Source organism: Colias croceus, chromosome 23 (assembly GCF_905220415.1).
Source record: "Colias croceus chromosome 23, ilColCroc2.1".
Taxonomy (NCBI): Eukaryota; Metazoa; Arthropoda; class Insecta; order Lepidoptera; family Pieridae; genus Colias; species Colias croceus.
This window is the reverse complement of record NC_059559.1, coordinates 1,911,435-1,930,583: the sequence shown is the minus strand read 5'-3', so window position 1 is coordinate 1,930,583 and position 19,149 is coordinate 1,911,435. Positions and strand designations below refer to the sequence as shown.

The 19,149-nt window shown below is 37.2% G+C and overlaps 1 protein-coding gene across 1 annotated transcript; it reads left to right on the top strand.

Annotated features, from left to right (window-relative positions):
• Positions 1-313: 313 nt before the first annotated feature.
• On the top strand, positions 314-15,076 carry LOC123702422 (U4/U6 small nuclear ribonucleoprotein Prp3). The gene is made up of 15 exons (XM_045650172.1): positions 314-640; positions 1,139-1,303; positions 1,630-1,822; positions 2,521-2,704; positions 2,954-3,037; positions 3,763-3,881; positions 4,527-4,718; positions 6,071-6,198; positions 7,451-7,641; positions 8,283-8,430; positions 9,823-9,976; positions 10,703-10,758; positions 11,952-12,101; positions 13,544-13,676; positions 14,877-15,076. Exons 1-15 carry the CDS (start codon positions 513-515, stop codon positions 14,985-14,987), a joined length of 2,136 nt encoding a protein of 711 aa, XP_045506128.1. The 5' UTR covers positions 314-512; the 3' UTR covers positions 14,988-15,076.
• The last annotated feature ends 4,073 nt before the right edge of the window (positions 15,077-19,149 follow it).

Genomic DNA, 19,149 nt, shown 5'->3' with positions numbered 1-19,149 from the left:
AACCTGCTGGTGCGTTTCACGTTCCAATGATTAAGCATCAGCATAATTCGGCATTGTGCGCCACTGTGTCGCATTATGCTTTAACGAATTTTCTGTAACTGTACTTACGTACTTACTGTACTTACTGTAACTGTACGTATGTACCACAGATTAGTTATACGTCTATAACTAATCTGTGGTACATTATTGCTTGCTCTGCATAGTTGCTCTGTGTGGTACTTACTTAATATTCCTATATAGTTATCTGTGTGGCCAAGAGCCAACTCAGAGAGCCAAGAGGCTATATTACTTGCTCTGTGCCAAGAGGCAAGAAATGTCACAATGTCGTTTGTTTGTCAATGTAAACTGAGTAATATTGTTTTCATAAAAAAATATATGATTTATTAGTCGAATTTAAAATAGACATTGAGTATTTAATAACATCTACATATTATACCGTATTGTTGTTTATATGAAAAAAAAAATATAGGTACGCGTTAACATAACCTAATTGTTGAGCATCATTTTTCGTCATGGCTTTGCAGCTTTCTAGAAGGGAAGTAGAAGATTTGCGTTCTTCTATAGACCGAGCAATATACAGAACAATTGGTAAATCTGATAGTTCACTGTTATCGACAGTATCTTCATGTTTAACCAATGGGTAAGTTTGTTTTGGCAACATTCACGAACTGCAAATTCAAAATAAATACGCCTCCTGCGTTCTTTTTTACCTGAGAAAATTATAATAAGTCGTATAGCTTACAAAATTATTGTAATTTACAGTTCAATGTACAATGGTTCTGTAAATTTAGACTGAGACAACTTAATCTAATTGATGTATACTAATCTATACTAATATTATAAAGAGAAAAGGATTGTATGTATGTATGGTTATCACACATAACTTACTGGACCGATTTTGATAAAATATGGCACAGATAATCTTTAGACCCTGAGAAAGAACATAGGCTATCTTTTATTGCGAAATATGTACCACGGGCGAAGCCGGGGCAGACCGCTAGTTGATGTATAAAACTGTGATTAATATAGGATTTAACTTGAGATTGGTTCAAATGTATTTTAACAATGAACATACAGATTAGTTACTGAGACAATAAGAAGCTAAAAAAAGAAATTTGCATAAAAATTTCACTTGTAGATACGAGCGCCGAAAAATTATAGACAGGCTGTCATCGCACATTGATTCGAAAAAAGCAAGCAAACTCACTGATAAGGTAATAGCTCTCGCACAAGAGCTGATTTCTTCGTCCAAGTCGCAGAAACGCAAACATGACAGCAGCGATAAAGAGAAAGACATCAAAAGGTATTTTAATTTGTTTAACCGACTTTGAAAAAAGATTCTCAATTGGAATGTGTTTTTTTTCGGGTTTGATAACTCAAAAATTTTGAAAAGCTGGTGCTTTTCTGGTTGGTGGTATATAAATATTGTTTTTTGGAATGGGCGAACCAATTTTAATACATAATACTATAATTTAAAGCCTTCTGATGGCATTTACATTTTGTTTACTTCTGACAATTTAAAACCAGTTTAATCATAGCTAACATAACATTTAGTTCCATCAAGAGGTAACAATACAAAGTCTAAATTATAATAAATTACAATAAAATATAAATATAAAATATTTTTAGATCACGCCACGATGATAAATACGAGTCGCGTGACGACAGACGCGACCGCCACGACAAAGAACGGGAACGGGAGAGGGAAAAGGAGCGGGATGAGAATAAGAAGAACGACAACGGGATCGAGATACCGTCCATCCTGCCTGAGGGGGAGACTGTGGGATCCAAGATGGCGGGCTTGAGTGCTGATAAAATTAAGGTCAGTTTAACTTAAAAAATTAAAGGATTTCCATAGGTAGGTCAGCTTATTTATGGATATGATAATATTTCTATAATAAAACTTATTTCTAACACAAGATTAATATACATAATTTTAAACTAGAAGATTCTGTAAATTAGTGAAACTTCATCTTTCTCAGTACATTTATCAGATTTCTCAATTTATTTTCCAGCACAAACTCAGTGTTTAAATGAAAGTTTAATTGTTTGTCTCTCTGTTACATCGCAATGGAGTGATTTTATTTAATCTAATATATAAAAATCAATGCCACTTTTCGTTGTAATTCCATAACTCGAGAACGGCTGAACCGATTTCGATAATTCTTTTTTTATTATATTCCTTGAAGTACGAGGATGGTTCTTATGTAGAGAAAACGTTAATATGTACCACGGGCGAAGCCGGGGCGGACCGCTAGTCTAATATATAAAAATCAATGCCACTTTTCGTTGTAATTCCATAACTCGAGAACGGCTGAACCGATTTCGATAATTCTTTTTTTATTATATTCCTTGAAGTACGAGGATGGTTCTTATGTAGAGAAAACGTTAATATGTACCACGGGCGAAGCCGGGGCGGACCGCTAGTAAATCTATAAATATCAAATTGCCTATGGGTTATTCTTTTTATTTGCGGCCGTATGCTTATTTTCTATAACATCAGTACAATTTTTATTTCAGCTAATGATGGCGAACGCTCAAAAAGAGATCGAGGAACGCAAACGGGCCCTCATGGCCCTCAAAGGGGATAAGGGTAACGTCACAGTAGCGGCACAAACGGCGCAACAGATAAAGGTGCAAATGCAGCAGAGCAGTGCGATGCCACCGCCCAGTGTGATCAAACCCATGCTGTATTCCAAGCCAGGTAACACGTATATATTAATATGTGAGTGTGTGTGTGTGTTTGTGCATTTGTGTTAGACTAAATACAATACTGTGTAGTAGTTAGACCGTATTTACCTTTATTCGAAGGTTCGAACCTAGGTAGGTATGTGTGTAGAATTTTAATTTTAGAAGTATAACTTAAAAAAAATACACGAATTTGGTTTCATGCAAAATCAGGTAACACAGTTAAATGTGTGAATTTTTTAATAAGATTTTTCTCAATTTTCAGCTGCCGGCGCGATGTCAGCTGAAGAGATGGAGAAACAACAGAAAATAGCCGAACTACAGGCTCGGATACAAAGGAAATTGGCTGGTGAGATTTGTAACATATCTTAATAATCTCGTGTCACAATGTTTGTCCTCAATGAACTCCTAAACCATTTAACCGATTATAATAAAATTCGCACACCATGTGCAGTTCGATCCAACTTGAGAGATAGGATAGTTTAAATCTCAAATCTTTTAGAGAAAGCGGGCGAAGCCGCGGGCGGTAAGCTAGTATTTAACTGCAGACTGCGCTAAAAGGTGTTTATAAATATGCATTTGCTGTCATTTTGCCACTATTTCTGTTACTGTTACTTTTCAACCGACTTGATATTTAATTATGTTTATAATTATATAACATTAAAATGGTTTATTAATGAGAAATTATAAAAATATAAAAAAAAAAAAAATCCAGAGGCTTAGGCGTCGTCCCGGCAAGGCAAAAAGACGCGGGTTCGAATCCCGCCTAATAAATAATTTATCGTTTGATGTTTAGTTTTATAGCATTCAACTATAAATGATTTATTAATAAATTTTAAACAAAAAAGACGTGTGTCACTCGGGGACTGTGCGGTTGCGCTATTGCATGCTATGCCTTCAAGCCACACCTCCGCCCGTCGGAGTGGGGAGCGTGAGGTTTTTTCGTTACGGAATTTCTGGATTCGGTCCCCGCGCTCAAGCCCCGCGATAGAAGCTATGCGATAGCTTAAAATATAGTAAAATTGACCTCATTTTTTTTGGTTAATAATAAATAAATTTTTTCGTATATTTTAGGTGGGGCATTACAAGCGGGTCTATCCGGCCCCGCCCCATTGATATTAGACCGTGAGGGACGAACGGTGGACCCCGCGGGACGGAGGGTGCATCTCACGCAAGTTGTGCCCACTTTGAAGGTGAGATATTGTGATCGAATATATTTGTTATATATTGAATGGTGTAGGTAAGTGTTGTTGGTCTGTAAGAATTTTCTTTTTTTTTTCAATTGTTCAAATAATATATACGGTTGCAATCGACGAGCAACTTTTTTTTAAGTTTAAGAAACTTCATTAGGCGCGTTGAGAGTAAAATTTGTAATGTCGCGTCATGGCAATACTGTTACGTTATGCCAATGCCGTGGAGTAAGGCGATGATTTTGGTATCTTTGAAATTTGAATCAACTCAAAGAAGTTTCACTTCTGACACGTGTGCTCGGCACATACGCTCTTTTAACCGACTTCAAAAAAAGGAGGAGGCTATTAATTCGGTCGGTATGTTTTTTATTACCGATTACTCCGAGGTCTCTGAACCGATTTACGTGATTCTTTTTTTGTTCGATGCGGGACGGTGTCGAATTGGTCCCATAAAAATTTTATTCGGATATGCCCAGTAGTTTTTATTTTATGAGCATTTTTGTTTGTTGTCTTGTAAATGTTGCAAATGCAAGTTTGAAGTCGGTTGTTTTTAACGCAGTTATTCTTGTAGTTATTTATTCTATAATGTCGTTAGCACCAAGTGATAATGAAACGTTGTTTTTAATTTTTTTTCTCAATCCCCCGCAGGCGAATATCCGAGCGAAGCGTCGCGAAGAGTTCAAAGCTCAGCTCTTGGGCCAGGCGTCGGTGGAGCCGAGCGCTGAAGCATCGTGGGTTGATGCTCGCGTGACCAACAAGCCGGCAGTACGGGCACGCAGGGCACTAAGGTTCCACGAGCCCGGCAAGTTCCGCCAGATGGCTGAACGGCTGCGGATGAAGGTGAACTCAAACCACAGAATACATAATAGTAGCTAAACGCTACAGAACGGACACTCTCCGCCTCCCGCCAAAATTAAACACTTACCTCACCCCGCACGATCAGCCTTGTTATGGTACCCATTTCCCCGCAAGGACGATACCAACGACGTCTTTAGACGAAACGCAACGAAGATTGACAACATTAATCCAATTGACTTAAAGTAATTTTATTATTTTGGACTTGTGATTATCGTTTTTCGTAGAAAATGGTTAGATTGTGCTGTCTACGGATGTATTTCATCAGAAAAACGCGATTTTTTTTTACGCTAGTCACAAATGTGCCGACCATAAAGCGTTAACACACACATTTGCAATCTCTACAGTGTGACTGTCAAAACGATAATTTTGTATGGAGTGTCCGGGGTGTGCTCAAACTCAAACTCAACTCGAACATTTATTTTATCAACTAGCTTTCCACACGCGTTAAAGTCAAAGATTTATTAGTTAGTTGTTAGTTCAGAGAGCCTATTACAGCATTAAGATATATGTGGAAGATAAAAACCCATGGAGGGTTGTCGCGTAAAAACCACAGGACAGTTCTTTGGCATATTATGATAATATATACGTACAGTTACTTACATATTTTGTAAAATTAAATTGTAATACTGAAATGATTTAAAAGAGCAACTATGGAGTTTCTTGCCGGTTCTTCTCCTTTCCGAATTATACTGCTTTCCGAATCGGTGGTAAATGTTAAAAATAATTATGTATTGACGTATCAAAAGTGCTTCTCGAAGAAGTCTAATTGAATAAATAAATGTTAGAGCTTGAGTTAAGAAGAACCCGCATAGTTCCCGTTCCCGTGGGATTTCCGGGATAAAACGTATCCTATGTCCTTTCTCGGGTATCAACATATCTCTATATCAAATTTCATACAAATTGGTTCAGTAGTTAAGGCGTGATTGAGTAACAGACAGACAGACAGAGTTACTTTCGCATTTATAATATTAGTATGGATTAGACTTCATTTAGAAGCACTTTTGAATCAAAATCTATCTTTACTAATATTATAAAGCTGAAGAGTTTGTTAGTTTGTTTGAACGCGCTAATCGCTTTCTCGGGTATCAAAATATCTCTATACCAAATTTCATACAAATTGGTTCAGTAGTTAAGGCGTGATTGAGTAACAGACAGACAGACAGAGTTACTTTCGCATTTATAATATTAAAAAGTATGGATTTCAGTTCAATCTGTTAAAGGTTTCTACTTCAAAAGCGAGTTGCAAGATTTCACCCGAACATACATACATTGCATTTTAATAAGCAAAATATTCCCGTACTAAATTTAGCACTGTTTTTTTGTTCATCCGTCAGGCTCAACTAGAAAAGCTACAGAACGAAATATCTCAAATCGCGCGAAAAACCGGTATTTCTTCGGCCACGAAACTTGCGCTATTGGCGGCTGATGTACCGGATTCGGATCGAGTTCCAGATATAGAATGGTGAGAATTACCGTATTTTAGTTCTTATTTATTTATTCTTGCTGGCCTTATTGCCCGAAAGCAATCCCTTCCAGGCAATTGGGGCAAAATTGCCATTTATTTGTAATCGTAAATTAGTTGTAAAAATATCAAAATTGTAAGGTACTTGTGTTTTATTTGCTTTTTAGATCAAAAATAAAAGTACCTGAATCATTCATCTTTTTTTGTTTAATCATCATCAGCTTATTCTAAACAGTCGTAAGCGCAAAAAATACAGTGTAATGGGACCGTTTCAAGTGAATCTTCTTTTGGCGCGTTGAGAGTAAAATTTTAAGGTCATCTAATTTAAGGTTGCGTTATGGCAATACCGTCACGTGACGTCTTGCCAAAGAAGTTTCACTTCTGACACGTGTGCTCGGCACACACACTTTTTTATTTATACATATATTCTTAAAATATGCGATAAAAATGAAATAAAATATTTTCTATGATTACAATACAGAGATGAAGAAATTACTTTTTTCGTTCGTGGTTTTGTAAAAAACTAGCTTTCCGCCCGCGGCTTCGCCCGCTTTGTCTAAAACCTAATAAATGATATACCTTCCTCTTCAATCACTCTATTAAAAAATAACTGCATCAAAATACGTTGCGTAGTTTTAAAGATTTAAGCATACATAGGGACCGAGGAAGCGACTTTGTTTTATACTAAGTGATTAGTAGGATAAATAAATAATTATAAAATATAGTCGAGCCAATTTAATAGGCAACATTTGACGTCTATCAATTTCATCTACGAAGAGAGGTAACCTGCTTAAAAACATCGATTAAAGTGAATTAATCGATACGGATTTGAAACATTTGTCAATCGAATTTATTAATTTTTGATGATTTTTATTCACAAGTAATCATGCATTCGATTCTAGATGTCAGATTTCGATTTTTAGAGTAACGTCTCTAGTATTTAAAAAGAAAAAAGGTTTATTGACACAAAATTGTAGCGACGTCAGTTCTTCAATTCAGAAATTGTTTATTATGTTATTATTATGGTTTATCAGTAAAATAAAATCTTAAAATTACTTGTATCGGTCATTATTACTATAAATATGTAATCGTAATTGAAAAAAGTTAAGCAAATGTGCAGTTCTAACAAAACGAAATATCATGTTATTCTATGTCGTCGTTACTAGGTTACGTTGTTGAATTTTGTTGAACTGTCAAATGTTGCCTATTAAAATGGCTCTACTATAATGACAATTATTAATGACATTCCCAGGTGGGACAGCGTGATACTATTAACGCCGGAAGAACGCGAAGCGAAGCGAAGCACAAGCGACGCGAACGACGCTCGCACACACACACAGCGCGTCACTGATTGTAATATCGGTGATGATGATATTGTGGACAATCTGAATGGTGATGCTATCACCAATTTAGTGGAACACCCGCAGCAGTTGAGGCCACCGAGTGAGTTGATTAGTTAGTGAGTGAGTTGGTTGGTTAACTCACCGACTAACATAATGAGTTGTGAGCGTATGGGTTGGACAGCTCGTTTGTGGGTACTGTAGTGTATCTATGAAATAGATATATACATTGTCTCACGTACACCAGTGGTGGGGTTAGTTCATAGCTGTCATTAGTCTGTAGTTGTCAGTCGACGGCCGATGCCGGACTGAAATGGATGAGCGCCCGCACTAATGAGTGTAGGAGTGAGCCAGTGCAATTCTACATAAATATTATATGTATACAGGGTTACAGGTTAAGTCAACCTATTCCTGTTAAGAGCGTGTAGCAGGAGTCAAAACAAACTGATTTGATCTATAATACCATATCAAAAAGTTAGCCGTTGAAGAGTTATTGCAATTTTAAATTTTTTTCTTAATAAATAAGTAAGACACTAAGTGAGTAAATAAGCTTGTTAGGCAGTGAGTGAGTACGATAAAATGTTGCTAATTGTAATATTAATGGAAACGATATAGTCGACAATCTGATGTTTAGTTAGTGAGTGAGTGAGTTGGTTGGTTTGTGAGTGAGTTGGTTAATAAGCAAGTGAGTGACTTTGTTTCATACTATGTAGTGATAGTGATTAATCAATCTTTCGCCCACAGCCGAACCGCTCAAACCAACGTACATGCCAGTCTTTCTTACCAAAAAAGAGAGGAAGAAGTTGAGGAGACAGAGCAGAAGAGAAGCGTGGAAGGAGGAGCAGGAGAAGGTGCGGCTCGGGCTCGAAGCACCGCCTGAACCGAAGCTTAGGTGCGTATACATTCACACATACAAAAAGAGATAAACATGTATACACTATTATTTATAATAAGAAAGAAAGAAAGATCATTTATTTGACTCCACAGTATTAACACACAATAATTAAAATAATATAATATGCTAGCTTTCCGCAGGCGGCTCCGCCTGCGATTTCAAAGAAAAACTCGAATAGTTCCCGTTCCCGTGGAATTTCCGGGATAAAACCTATCCTATATTACTCGTCGATAATGTAGCTTTCGAATGGTGAATTTTTAAAATCAGTCCAGTAGTTTATGAGCCTATTCATTACAATTAAACAAACAAACAAACAAAGATTTCCTCTTTATAATATTGTATAGTGTAGATTAACATGCACTCGTCACAAAAAGGTACACACGCTTAAAAAGATGTACACGCTCCCGTACACACACAAATACACACAACACGAAGAACGGACGCGCACACACTCGCAAAAGCATGTATCACACGCACATTACAAACACACACACAACACAACAAGTGATAACTGCGTAAAAAACAACCGACTTCAAACTTGCACTTGCAACATTTACAAATACAGACAAAAATGCTCATAAAATAAAAACTACTGGGCCTATCCAAATAAAATTTTTATGGGACCAATTCGACACCATCCCGCATCGAACAAAAAAAGAATCACGTAAATCGGCTTAGAAACCTCGGAGTAATCGGTGTACATACATAAAAAAAAACATACCGGCCGAATTGATAACCTCCTCCTTTTTTTGAAGTCGGTTAAAAAGAGATTTACACGCTATACAAAATATGAGACTGCAGAGACTAGAACTAGACTAGTTCTGCCTTACTCTTATCATTTAGATTTTAGAGGTATGCAAAATAGATGATATAATCCTCAGACCTACCCGATACCCGATATATATTATATAGATAGGTTTCTATAAAACTCAAAGGTGACTGATATAGTGATCTATCAACGCACAGCCCAAACCACTGGACGTATCGAGCTGAAATTTGGCATGCAGGTAGGTGTTAGGACGTATGCATCCGCTAAGAAAGGATTTCCCGAAATTCTTGCGGGAATGGGGAAAAACGGGGATGCACGTACAAAGTCGTGGGCGGAAGCTAGTTTCACATATTCATATAGTTGTCAATTGTGTGTTTAGCTGTCGAAACCTATAAAATGCCGCCTTCCTTTCAATCGAAGTGCATTCGTACCGATCGTGTCTTAGTTTTCAAACGTTGTTTATACAACGTTTCAAACAACTACCCTTGTTATCAACTGACTACATCAATTTGGCGGTTGTGTAAAATCGCAGTACTTCCTTATTACATTCAAACTAATATTCAAAATAGTAAATTTTAAAATTAGATTAATTTATTTTGTTCTATTTATCTTTCGTACAGGATATCGAACCTAATGCGGGCGTTAGGCACGGAAGCGGTACAAGACCCGACCGCCATTGAGGCGAAAGTTCGAGAACAGATCGCGAAGAGACAAAAGACACATTTGGAGGCGAACAAAGCTAGAGCGCTTACTAAGGAGCAGAAGAGAGAGAAGGTAAGAGATTGTGGGATTAGAAGGACATAAAGTGAGTTGGAGAAGAGTAAGAGAAAGAGCGTGTGTGCCAAGCAAACTTTTCAGAAGTGAAACTTCTTCAAAGTCCTCGCCTTACTCCATGACGTGATGGTATTGGCATGACGCGACCTTGAAATTTTAATGTCAACGCGCCTAAAAAAAATTACTTCGAAAAGTTTTCGCGGAGATAATCTATTTGTGTCATCTTTTTTGTAAATGTTGGCACATTCTTTGGTAGAAGTTCGTAGAATAGAGTAAGAGAATAAAGTATGTTGGCTTGTAAATAATTGAATGATTTTCATGAAGTGACCTCTTAGAAGAGAAAAAATGTGAAAAGGAGATATTATAATTATTTGCATTAAAATAATGGTCTTTTTATCCTACTAATTATAAATGCGAAAGTTTGTGAGTATGTGTGTGTTTGTTAGCCTTTCACGCAAATACTACTGAACCGATTACAATGAAATTTAGCACACATATAGAGGGTAACTTGGATTAACACATAGGATAGGTTTTATCCCGGAAATCCCACGGGAACGGGAACAATGCGGGTTCTCTTTTGAAAACGCGGGCGAAGCCGCGGGCGGAAATCTAGTGTGTAAATATTTGATTGATTTTTATAAAACGGCCTCTTCGAGTAGACAAAATGTGAAAAGGAGATATATATTGATTATTTGCATTAAAATAATGGTCTTTTTATATTTACAGGTTGATAGAAAAATTCGAGAGGACACAACTATGGGCGTGCATGTTGCTGTGTACAGGTAAGATAAATAATTGATACTATATAGTACTTACTAGTGGTCCGCCCCGGCTTCGCCCGTGGTACCTACATGTTTAAACTATCCTATCTCTCAAGTTGGATCGAACTGCACATGGTGTGCGAATTTTATTATAATCGGTTTAGTGGTTTAGGAGTCCATTGAGGACAAACATTGTGACACGAGATTTATATATATTAAGATTTTTTGCTTAATTTCGTTTTACTATAGTAAAGTTTTAAATTGTAAGAGTTGCATATTTCTTTTTAACCGACTTCAAAAGGAGGTTAAAAATTCGGCCGGTATATTTTTTTTTTATGTATGTACACCGATTACTCCGAGGTTTCTGAACCGATTTACGTGATTCTTTTTTGTACGATGCGGGATGGTTTCGAGATGGTCCCTTAAAAATTTTATTCGGATAGGCCCAGTAGTTTTTATTTAATGAGCATTTTTGTCTGTATTTGTAAATGTTGCAAGTGCAAGTTTGAAGTCGGTTGTTTTTAACGCAGTTATCACTTGTCCACCAATAATGTGCGAGGAATGTGTTTTAAAAACCAATTATATCGCTTCATTTAGTTTGAAGTTTGACTCGTTTAGCGTTTGAAGTGATATGATTGATTTTTAAAAAACACATTCCTCGTTACACATCCTCGTAAGGTAGGTAAAAACACCCTAATTCTCGACGAAAAACAGTGGACTTTAGTCGTTAGGTTTTCACATCTTATTATTAGTTGTATGCAAAAAAACTTAGACAAAATAAATTCTTAATAATTATTTATCACGTTTTGGACGTTTTTTTTTTCAATTTTTTGGATTTAAGGAACATCGTTCCAAAAATTATTAAGAATCCGTTCCACCGTTCTTGAGTTATAAATGGCATAACCAGCTCACATTGTTGGTTTTTTGACGTGACAACGTCTTAAATTAGGTTGCGGCTGGGAGTCACTTATGAAAAAGTGTAACGCTCGGTAACGTTACGATGAGTCACCGAACGAGAGAGAGACGTTGTCACGTAAAATCTTCGCCCGTAAAACCGACTTTACAGGCAACCATTTTTTTTATTACTAAAATATATTGATAGAGATCAAATCCTGCGTTTCCGTTTAAAAATATTCAAATCTTAAATGTTTTTTCCTATTGCAAAGTTTTTAACACAATTTAAGCTTTTACGCCATTTTTTTTTTTATTTACAGGGTGAAAGACCTATTCGAGTGTGCGTCAGCGAAATTCAAAGTGGAAGTGAACGCACAACAACTTCACATGACGGGATGTGTTGTGTTGCATCGGGGTTGTTGTGTCATTGTTGTGGAGGGGGGGCCGAAACAACACGCTAAGTATAAGAGGTATATCTATACTAATAATAACTTTCCGCCCGCGGCTTCGCCCGCGTTTTCAGAGAAAACCCCGCACAGTTCCCTTTCCCGTGGGATTTCTGGGATAAAACCTATCCTATCTCTTAAGTTGGATCGAACTGCACATGGTGTGCGAATTTTATTATAATCGGTTAAGTGGTTTAGGAGTCCATTGAGGACAAACATTGTGACACGAGATTTATATATATTAAGATTAAGATTATAAAGCTGAAGAGTTTTTTTGTTTGTTTGAACGCGCTAATCTCGGGAACTACTTGTCCGATGTGAAAAATTCTTCGGTGTTAGATAGCTCGGTGGTAAAATACTGCACCGATTTAAATGCGATTTTGTGAAAATTGATATAGAAAAACTTGTTGTATGATAGTGATAAGAATAATTAAATAGAATGCAGTTTATTTGAATGTAAGAAAGTAAATCTATACTAATATATAAAAGCTGAAGAATTTGTTTATTTGTACGCGCTAATCTCAGGAACAACGTCAGATTTGAAAAGCTATTTCATTGTTAGATAGTCTATTTATCGGGGAAGGCTATAGGCTATATCACGCTAAGACCAACAGGAGCGGAGCACTGCGGGTAAAACCGCGTGACACACCTAGTAACTTATAATGAATAAATAACATTAATAAAAATCTTTATCATCATAATATAATGCACAAAACCGGCCAAGTGCGAGTCGGATTCGCACACCGAGGTTCCGTATAAACTTGATTTTTTACATGTGTACAACTGAAAATATGTACTTTTGATTTGCTATAAGACGTTGCTTTTTTACCAAATTTCAAGATTCTGTGTTCACTGAATGTACCCTGTAGCAAATATTCCCTTGCTAATGTCGAAATTTTCAACAAAAACGGCAGTATATTTTTGTATACAATGATGTTAGCTACTGAAATAATGCGAATAGGACTTAAAAATCTCTATTACTAAGATGTTAAATTTGTATTTACTTACTTATGATTTGATTTTAATTTGTTTAATGTTGACTTGCTTCAAGTGTATGCCAAGTACCTATTCAAATTCAAATTCAAATTCAAATTATATTTATTTGCAAGAATGTAGTTACAGATTCTAGATGTTTTAATTACAATGTTATGTGGCTAATACATTCTACCCATTGATTGGGTGTGCAAATATTAAAAAAGAAAGTTAATTAGTCTAATTATTTATCACACACAATTCAGTTTACACTACTTCAAAGTCATAAATTCTTCAATGTCATAAAATTGTTTTACCATTAGCCAGTTCGTCAGTTTATTTTTGAAAAGATTTACTGGTAGTTCCTTAAAATTGTCCGGTATTTTATTATATATTTTAATTGCCATAAATATTACACTGTTTTTAGCTTTGTTGATTCTACACGTTGTATTAAGATGAATAAATAAATAAATAAATTTCTCCCCATTTTTCAGACTAATGTTGCACCGTATCAAATGGGAGGAGGAAACGGTGAAAGAAACAGACGGTACAGAAGTGCCGAATTCGTGCCAACTCGTGTGGGAGGGCACTACGGCACACAGATCCTTTGGGGAGATTAAGTTTAAGGTGATACTCGAAGTCAAATATTCATATAAATTACTTATTTAAGCTTATCCTTCTCCTACTATACCACTATTCTACACTCTTAGTCTTATAGTGGTATCCTTACCTTAAAAAAACAATCATAAGTAGCGACGTTGCCGCTCCGTATGACGAGCAGTTGATGCGACGTTGCCGCTCCGTATGACGAGCAGTTGATGCGACGTTGCCGCTCCGTATGACGAGCAGTTGATGCGACGTTGCCGCTCCGTATGACGAGCAGTTGATGCGACGTTGCCGCTCCGTATGACGAGCAGTTGATGCGACGTTGCCGCTCCGTAGATTATGCGCAGGATGTAAACTATCATCATGTAATGGTCAATTGACAAAAGCGTGCACGCTACGTGACGTGGATAATTATATACCTTACCTATATTTTTGAAGTGAAACCTCTTTATCGGGGTTGGAAAAAAAATTTAGTGTAACATTTTTCCGTTACGCGCCATCTCTTTTTTATCCTTACCACGCGCGATTCGACGTATTTCTGTAAAGTTGCATATATTAAATTATTTTTTTGAAAAATAAGGTCATATAGAAGTTTCACTTCTTACGTGTGTACACTAGTACACGCACACATTTTTATATTTTATTTTTTTAGTTAACACGTGTACGTAAAACCGAATTAGCTTCAATTCCTACTGCGAGCCAACGAGATTAGACGGCTTAGACGTTAAAATGAGATGGCATGATTCACTATGCGAAAAAGAGACAACTGGAGTAAAATGTCTCCAATTAGCCACCTTTCGCCTTGCTACCGTTCCGTTCTTATATAATACTAGCTTACCGCCCGCGGCTTCGCACGCTTTGTCTAAAACCTAATAAATTATATACCTACTAAAACCTTCCTCTTGTATCACTCTATCTATTAAAAAAAACCGAATCAAAATCCGTTGCGTAGTTTTAAAGATTTAAGCATACACGGATATAGGGATCTACATAACCATACGGACATAGGGACAGAGAAAGCGACTTTGTTTTATACTATGTAGTGATGTTTTTAATGTTTAAACAAAACTATTGCACCGATTTATAAGCCAATTACAGATGACACCTTAATTCTAACAGAGGCTATAGGTAGTTTTTGTTGTTTTTTTTCTCCACAGTTTCAGCAATTCTCTTATAATAATCTCTCTCTATTAGATTTTTATACGAATTATTTTTTTACAGGTGATGCCAACAGAAAAGCAAGCGAGGGAACTATTCCAAAAGCACAAAGTCGAACACTACTGGGACCTAGCGTACAGTGGTGCGGTTCTAGGTTCTATAGACGAACCCTAGGTTCGATAGATTTGGAGAAATACACGGCTGGATCGATTTTGATGTAACAACATGTACTGCAAAGTGAAGATGACATATATGTTAAATAAAGAATTAAAAAAAGCATGTATGCCGAGTGTCAAGTGTCAGAAGTGAAACTTCTTTGGCAAGATTCAAAGTTACCAAAATCGTCGCCTTACTCCATGACGTGACGGTATTGCCATGACGCGATCTTGAAATTTTACTTATTGTATTGTCACCGATCCTTGATAAGTGTACAAAGTTTGAGTTAAATCTGTCTATTTATATTCAACTAGCTTACCGCCCGCGGCTTCGCCCGCTTTGTCTAAAACCTAATAAATTATACACTAAAACCTTCCTCTTGAATCACTCTGTCTATTAAAAAGAAACCACATCAAAATCCGTTGAGTAGTTTCAAAAATTTAAGCATACAAATGGACATAGGGACAGAGAAAGCGACTTTGTTTTATACTATGTAGTGATGTAGTGATATCAAACCATTTTTTACTTTTACTAAGAGTAAAACAAGTAACAGTTTGAATGTACATCGTCACCGTCTATTTACGTAAAAAGGACTGAAGCGTTGTAAATGAAAATTTCACATAATAAAGATACTTGCAGACTTAGAATACATATATACAGGGAGTCCCACTATTGGTATACTAAGCGCGTAGGGACTTGTAGTTTTGCATACACTGATCTCGTAAAAAATACATAAACAACGAAATTACTTCAGTAAATTTTTCCTGAAAATCCATGTTTTCTTCTCTAGCTTCGCGCAGCCGGCATACCGCTTCGCTAATGTGAGCATTTTGTCTATGAAAACATATCTTAAACGATAGCTCACATGCTGGTGGCAAAGCTGAGTGAGTTGAGTGTACACATAGAGTTTTAAGAATTCATCTGTTTGAAAAAAAACTGCGTCTGGAATTTTATAAGTATTTTTTACGTACTCAGCGGATGCAAAACTATAACCTCCTTTGAGCTTAGTATACCAACAGTGGGATACCCTTATAAACTGACGGAGAAGCGATATATGCGAACAAACTAACAGTTAAAGCCGTTCTGCGTTAGATAAAGATGGAATATACATTTAAACCATAAGCTGAAAAGAATTAGCAACGTGACTGATTAAACACAACCAAGCTAAATTAGCGTAATTCATACGGAACGTGTTTTTATGCTTTATACAGGGTGTAATCGTTAAGTGTGCACATGGCGATTATTTCGTAACTATAATGCCTCCTCCACACTACTCGCGAAGTTCCTCGGCGAAGTACTCGGCCGAAGTTGACTGAAGTCCGCGGTGCTACACTACACACTCGTTCAACTTCGCGAGGAACGCATACGTTCATATTCAGAACGAACTTCAGGTAACTTCGTGCCCTTTGACTCGGGCGCAAAAACCGACAACAAACGGAAGTCGGCCGAGGCGAGGTAAAGTTGGACGAAGTAAGCCGAAGTGCCTCTCTACATTATTCTATTCGTCTAACCTCGTTCAACTTCGCGAGTAATGTGGAGGAGGCATTACAGATATAAAAAAACTTTTAACTGATATCGAAAGTTAGTTACCTAATGAGTAAATTGGCCATTCATATCTCATACTAAAATATGTATGGGAGGGTTTAAAGTTATTTTTTTAGATATTTCTCCTTTTATTTTAAAAAAATTACTATGGCCATTTTTACGCCATACGCCATTTTGGCCTTATATTTTATCTGCAATAGTTACGGAATAATCGCTTGTGCACACTTAACGATTACACCCTGTTTATGTATTCTTAGCTTGAAGGCATACTGATCTTGTCAGTTATTAGATATTTTCAATAAAAAATCTAGGACCCAAAATAATTATATTTTTATGTAATGTTGGACAGATTTTGAAATACGGTGTGAAAATAATGATTGTAAAAAATATTAGTAATGTAAGTTACTTGTAAATTTTAAGTGTAATAAAGTATAGAATATGTATTTTGTTTTATTTTGTATCTTTTTAGGTTAAGAGATAAGGAAGAGATTGAGATTACTTTAAAATCTAAAAAATATGCTTTCAATCTAAATTCAAATAAATTTCTTTTCTTAGTTAAAAAAAGAAATGTATTTTAAAATGTATAAAACAGTTATCATAATACTATACACTAGCGATCCGCCCAGGTTTCGCCCGTCGGATATATTAGAGCCTTTACAGGGATTACATATATATCCGACGAGGGAAAGATTTTTTTAAATAGGTCCTAGGGCCGTATTAAGAAGTCTTATTCCAAGTCAGTTTACGCCGTGAATTGAACTGACTTGCAAATTCATATATACGTAATACCATAATAATTAACCAAGGCTGGTTATGGCGATCATAATATGAATTTGGCAAGTCAGTTTTCACGGCGTAAACTGACTGGAAATAAGTGCCCTTACGCACTAGCGGTTAGCCGCTTTCCCATTTTAATATGCAACCGCTCATGATTGTACGCACTTCATAATAGCGGTTGCATATTAAAATGGGAAAGCGCGCGCGGTTAGCCGCCCCCGCGGTTAACCGCTAGTGCGTAAGGGCACTAAGAGGTCATAATACGGCCCCAGGTGATCTTATGAATATAAATAAATCTGGGGGCACGGTAGTGCCCCCGCCAAGACTAGCCAAAGAAGAAAGCGAAGCGCACGGGCACTACCTATCTTTTCTCGAAGCGCTTCGACGTTTTTTTGAACCCTCATAACTTGGGTTTGGATTATGCTAGATCAACAAAATTTTCGGGATATATTGTCAATAGCGGACTTATTGAACATATTAAGTTTTAATTACATTAGCTTTTATATTTCAGATTTTATTTATATCTAAAAAACGCTAATTTCGTCACTGACTCACTGATGATCATCAAAATTCTTAAGGTATTTCCTAATGTCCTAGAAAGCTGAAATTTTGTATGTAAGCTAGTATTAGCACACAAACAACAAAAAAATTATAAAACTTGTAACTTTCATCCCCCAACCCCTTAAACTAGGGGATGGGAGTTTGTATGAGACCTGTAATTTTAAATTAAATTTTGATGACGCTAGAGGTCTAATATAATAATCTAAAACTTGGTTCCCCTAGATATATATATGTAAAGGTACTCCTTGTTAAAAAAAATATTTAAAAATTTAATCGACATATATCGAGACATATACTTCAGATCAGATCATATAAATATGAATAGAAGTGTTGCGAACGTCTCCTGCCTCTTCTTCTCTTCTTCTTCTGCCTCAGACACAGACACAGACACAGACACAGACACAGACACAGACACAGACACAGACACAGACACAGATACAGACACATACACAGACACAGACACAGACACAGATACAGACACAGACACCGACACCGACACAGACACAGACACAGACACCGACACAGACACAGACACAGACACCGACACAGACACCAACACAGACACAGTCACTGACACAGACACCAACACAGACACAGACACAGACACAGACACCGACACCGACACCGACACCATCACAGTCACCAACACAGACACAGAGTGAGATACAGACACAGACACAGACACAGACACTGACACTGACACCGACACCGACACAGACACAGACATAGACACAGACACAGACACAGACACAGACACCAACACAGACACAGACACAGACACAGACACCGACACCGACACAGACACACACCGACACAGACACCAACACAGACACAGACACCGACACAGACACCAACACAGACACAGACACCGACACAGACACCAACACAGACACAGACACAGACAAAGACACAGACACAGACACAGACACAGACACAGACACAGACACCGACACCGACACCGACACCATCACAGTCACCGACACAGACACAGACACAGACACAGACACCGACACCGACACCGACACAGACACAGACACAGACACCGACCCAGACACCAACACAGACACAGAGAGAGATACAGACACAGACACAGACACAGACACAGACACAGACACTGACACCGACACCGACACCGACACAGACACAGACACAGACACAGACACAGACACCGACACAGACACAGACACAGACACAGACACCGACACAGACACCAACACAGACACAGTCACCGACACAGACACCAACACAGACACAGACACAGACACAGACACCGACACCGACACCATCACAGTCACCA